At 36.5% G+C, this 4,839-nt stretch overlaps 1 protein-coding gene across 1 annotated transcript in view; it reads left to right on the top strand.

Annotated features, from left to right (window-relative positions):
* Positions 1–330: 330 nt before the first annotated feature.
* The window catches only part of LOC106011206, a 6,077-nt gene continuing 1,568 nt past the window's right edge, over positions 331–4,839 (top strand). The window contains exons 1-2 of the mRNA XM_013080013.2: positions 331–606; positions 4,213–4,432. Of these exons, the coding sequence (XP_012935467.1) occupies positions 527–606; positions 4,213–4,432 (300 nt within the window). The 5' untranslated portion in view covers positions 331–526. The remainder of the gene's footprint in view (positions 607–4,212; positions 4,433–4,839) is intronic.

The raw sequence follows: 4,839 nt of genomic DNA, 5'->3' as shown, positions 1-4,839 counted from the left end.
TACATGTAATGATAATTCATTATTATTATTATTATTATTATTATTATTATTATTACTATTATTATTTATTTTATTTTATTTCGTACTACTTGTATTATTATTATTATTATTATTATTATTATTATTATTATCATTTTTATTTATTTATTTTTTTTTTTTTTTTTATTATCATTATTATTATTATCATCATTAAATTAATGTTAGTAGTAGTAGTAGTAGTAGTAGTAGTAGTAGTAGTAGTAGTAGTAGTAGTAGTAGTAATAGTAGTAGTAGTAGTAGTAGTAGTAGTAGTAGTAGTAGTAGTAGTAGTAGTAGTAGTAGTATGGACACACATGCTGTATTATTTGCTGTCTCAACTAAACGCTGCAAACGACTAGTATGACCACGTGACGTCTATTTATAGAATAAGACAAAAACGAACAACGGATCCTAGGCCTCCTCTGGCCACGCTATATTTCCGTGACGTCACAACATGGATTAAGAAAGCCAGCTACCCTGTGCAGTGCCATTTCAATCTTCTTCCAAAATGATGCCTTCCAGAAGCCCTAAAGTGTTTTTCACATTCCTGGTTTTGAGTTCTGTGTGTATTCTCTGGATTGTCTCAAGGTAAAGGAATAATGAAATGACTGACATTGTATTTAATGTTTTCTAATGTTTTATATGTCGATGATGGTTCATGTTTAAGGTATATAATAATATGATTGCTAAGGTGTGGGTTTTCACAGAAATGTACATGTACATAATTTTGTATAATCAAACTTATTATGCAAGTAAAAGGAGTTGGTGAATGTAAATTATATCATTGAAGTTTACAAAGAGTGTATGTGCTCGTGTGCGCCTACCTGTGTTTCGGGGGTTGTGTGCGTGTGTGTGTATGTGTGTGTGTTTGTGAGTGTGTGTGTGTGTGTGTGTGTGAGTATGTGTGTGTGTGTGTGTGTGTGTGTGTGTGTGTATGTGTGTGTGTACATATGTGTCTGTGTGATTTTTTTTTTCATTCATTTAAACAAATGCCCGGCATGTTTTTTTTGCATTTCACTAATCTGTTCTTACTGTGTTCACTTCTTTTTTATGCCATCCATTTTTTTTTATCTTGTGTGTGTGTTTGTAAGAGGGGTGGGGGGTGGGGGGGGGATAATATTTGATTTTCATCCTGAAATTTGTACACTTCTTTTACAAAATCTCCTAACTCCGTTTTTACAACAAAAGTAGCCTTTATAGGCAAACCAATACTGTTACTCGTACAAGAGTTTTTAACCTTCTTTTGTAAAGATGGAAGGTCAAGATGTATAGAACTATATTTTTGCAAGGCACGTGTAGGGATATATAACTTTGTATTTTTTTTACCTTTAATTTAACAATTATTGAAATTTTTTTTTTATTGTGAATGAAAAGTCACACATCTAAAGGTTCATCATGTTATTCTTAAACATTTAAGCTCAGTTTAAATAAGACTGTTTGTTAATATACTGTTTGAAAACTCCTAACTTTTGTCGAATTGACTTGAAAAAATACTATTTTTCAATATGACCCAAACTTGAGGTGACGCGGCAAAAATTAATGCCAACTTTAGAATTGGCGACCCCCAATTTAGTTTTACAAAAATCGTAAATCATATGTCGCAAAATGTGTATTGACCAGTGTGGTCATTATTATCATTATTACTATGGTTATTAATATCGTTATCATTATCGTCATTAATCGTGTTATAATTAAGATTATTACAATTATTATTAATATTATTATTACTATTATTCTTATTGCTATTATTGCAACTATCATTATTATTGTTATTATATTATTATTATTATTATTATTATCATTATTATTATTATTATTATTTTTATTTTCATTATCATTATCATTCGTGTAGTTGTTGTTGCTGTTGTTGTTGTTGTTGTTGCTGTTGTTGTTGTTGTTGTTGTTGTTGTTGTTGTTGTTGTTGTTGTTGTTGTTCTTCTTCTTCTTCTTCTTCTTCTTCTTCTTCTTCTTCTTCTTCTTCTTCTTCTTCTTCTTCTTCTTCCTCTTCTTCTTCTTCTTTTTCTTCTTCTTTGGGGTCTCTCGTAGTCGAGAGGTCACAATGTTCGCCTCTAGTTCAATAGGTCCCGGGTTCGAATCGGACAACGACGGGAAAATTGTCTCCTCTAAAATGTTTCCCTTTCGCCTCCTTTCCTGCTCCCTAATAATATTCTGTGGTCTGCTTTCGTCTCCTCTTTCTGCCACCACCCCCTGGCCAACTTTGCCCCTTCCTCTGGGCCCCTGACGCTGCTGCAGCTTTTCTACTGCTTCTCAGAACACGGTTAGAGAAAGAAAGAAAAAAAAGAGGTGAAAGGAGAAACTTCTTGAGAAGAAAATGTTCTGTTGCTGTCAACTAGGGTCCTATTGAATAAGAGGCGAACACCTTACCTGTAGACCAAGAAAAGCCTTTTTATTATTTTTTTATAGAACGACCGACAAGTCCAAGAGGTTCTGGTTCAGTAAATGCGGTTCAATTTCAATCTCTCTGAGATTTCTGAAGCTACAGGACTAGCACAACCAAATAAACGCATTGAACATTTATGTAGCATCGCGGGGAAATCAGGCGCTCGTCAAAATAATGAAATCAAAGAAACCAGCATTTTCCTGGCTGAGGGGAAATTGTCCTTTTGTTGGTTTGTGTGTGTTTGTGTGTGTGTGTGTGTCTGTGTGTGTGTGTGTGTGTGTGTGTGTGTGTGTGTGTGTGTGTGTGTGTGTGTGTGTGTGTTTGTTGTTGCTTTTTTCGGGGGGGGGGGGGAGTGGTGTTCTTAAAACAACATCTTTTAGGTCCTTTCAGAACTAGATCTACATTTTTTGGTGGATTTTACTTTAAAAATGTAGATCAAAGGCACAAAAAACCCGTAAATTTGCAGTTTTCAAGAGCATTCAAACTTTGAAATTTTTCAAACTTTGACTCCCATATTCTCGCCAGGTGATCCCAGCCTTCTTCAAGGGGAAATAACTCGACTTCTGTTCAAGACAGACGGGGATTTTTTTTCTTCTTTTAAATGTTAATTTTTGCTTGTAAAAAATAAAAACAAGTCAAATAAATAAACATTAAGCGAACACCATGAACTATGCTAGTTATATGTGTGAAACTTGGTAAAATTTGGTCCAATAATAAGCCTTCATGTGTAGCCTCCCCACCCCATAAATACTAAAAATTTGACGAGCGTTTGACTCCACCGGGCCGAGACACATTTCAAAAAATCAATTTTAGAAAGTTTTTCTTCTACAAATGGCATAAACACCCTGCTGAAAATCAACAGTGCGTGCAGGAAGCTCCCCCCCCCCTCCCCCAGCTTATTAATTTTCATTTTTTAAACCGCGGCCACACCGCTTCTTATTCCATACCCAACCCTCCCCACCTCGCTTATTAAATTTTTCAGGGGGTTGTTGTTTTTTTGGGGGCCCGGCCCCCCCCCCCACCCCCTTTCTCCTTTCTCCTTTATCCACCTTGGCCCCCCCCCCCCCCTCTCTCTCTCTCTCTCTTTATTCCACCCCCCCCCGCCCCCCCCCCCCACACACACACACAAACCCACGTTTATTATTTTCTACCTTGCCACGACCTATAATCACGTGAAACAGTATACCTACAATCTAGATATCTGAATGAAACGTATTTTTAAAAAAATATACCTGGCAAATTCCCCTCAGTATTAGTACCGGTACCGGGTTGGCTACGTCAATTTAGTGCATTTAAACAAAACTTTTGCACCATGGTTTAAGTTTAAACAAATGAAAACTGGTTTGTTCCTACTTGTACAGGGATATCAAGTTGAATGTGCCAGCCCCCCCCCCCTCCCAGCCCCACCCCCTTTTCATTCTGCCCCCCTTCTTTTATTAATTTGGTCCACGTCTTGTCAAACCACCCCCACCTCGTTTATTAATTTTGGACCACTTGTCCAGCACTTATCATTATTATTACTATTATTATTATTATTATTATTATTATTATTATTATTATTATTATTATTATTATTATTATTATTATTATTATTATTATTAATATTATATCTTTTTTCTGTGATGGTGTATCTCTCTCATCTCTCAACCCAATGTGGCGTGACAGGCAGAGTTGGAAGCCCGCCTCCTAAATGTTCCAAATTATGTCGATGGGTGCCTTAAACACCTGCATTAAAACAATGTTGAAATAACTGTCGACTTAAAACAATGTATTTCCTCTTGTCTCTTTCCCAGTTCCTGGAATGATGGCCACATCTGGTTTCAGCCGCAGCAGACGCGAGGTTCTGACCCAGATATGGAACAGGCTACACTCCAGGCCACGGCGGGACGTCCAGCCTCCACGGACAACTACTCACCAGTGGTCAGCGCTGAGGTTCAGAGGTCACCTGACCTGTCGAGTCAGGAAGAAAACGTGTTCACATATCCCTCCGCTGAGGTGGAGAATTTGTTCATGGTAGGTTCTGCTTTTGGTGATTTGGTTTACCTTAATTAGAAATAAATAATAAATAAATAAATGAATACGTTACATCTATACATAATATTATATTTGTGAAAGGCTGTCACTTCGACAGCCTAAAACTTTCAAACTACTTAACTTTCGAAATTGAAAAAAATTAACGGTGTTTCAGAATCATTTAAAAGTACAGTTTTTATTGAGGAGTCTGAGGTCACTTTAGTTTAATTTTCAGTTTTTCGTTAGTTTCGTTTTTATCTAATTTTAGGAAAGTGCGTCTTCTTAGAAGCCACTGTGAACCAGTGAGGTTCCCGTTCATAAGCTGTGCGCACTGGTTCCACAATGGCTTGACGATCGACGATTATTTTAAGTACTTTCATCGAACGTGTACCCAGCTAGTTATATAT

This window comes from Aplysia californica, unplaced genomic scaffold (assembly GCF_000002075.1).
Source record: "Aplysia californica isolate F4 #8 unplaced genomic scaffold, AplCal3.0 scaffold00071, whole genome shotgun sequence".
Lineage (NCBI taxonomy): Eukaryota > Metazoa > Mollusca > Gastropoda > Aplysiida > Aplysiidae > Aplysia > Aplysia californica.
Note: the sequence above shows the minus strand (reverse complement) of the source record. Positions and strands in the feature narration are given on the sequence as shown.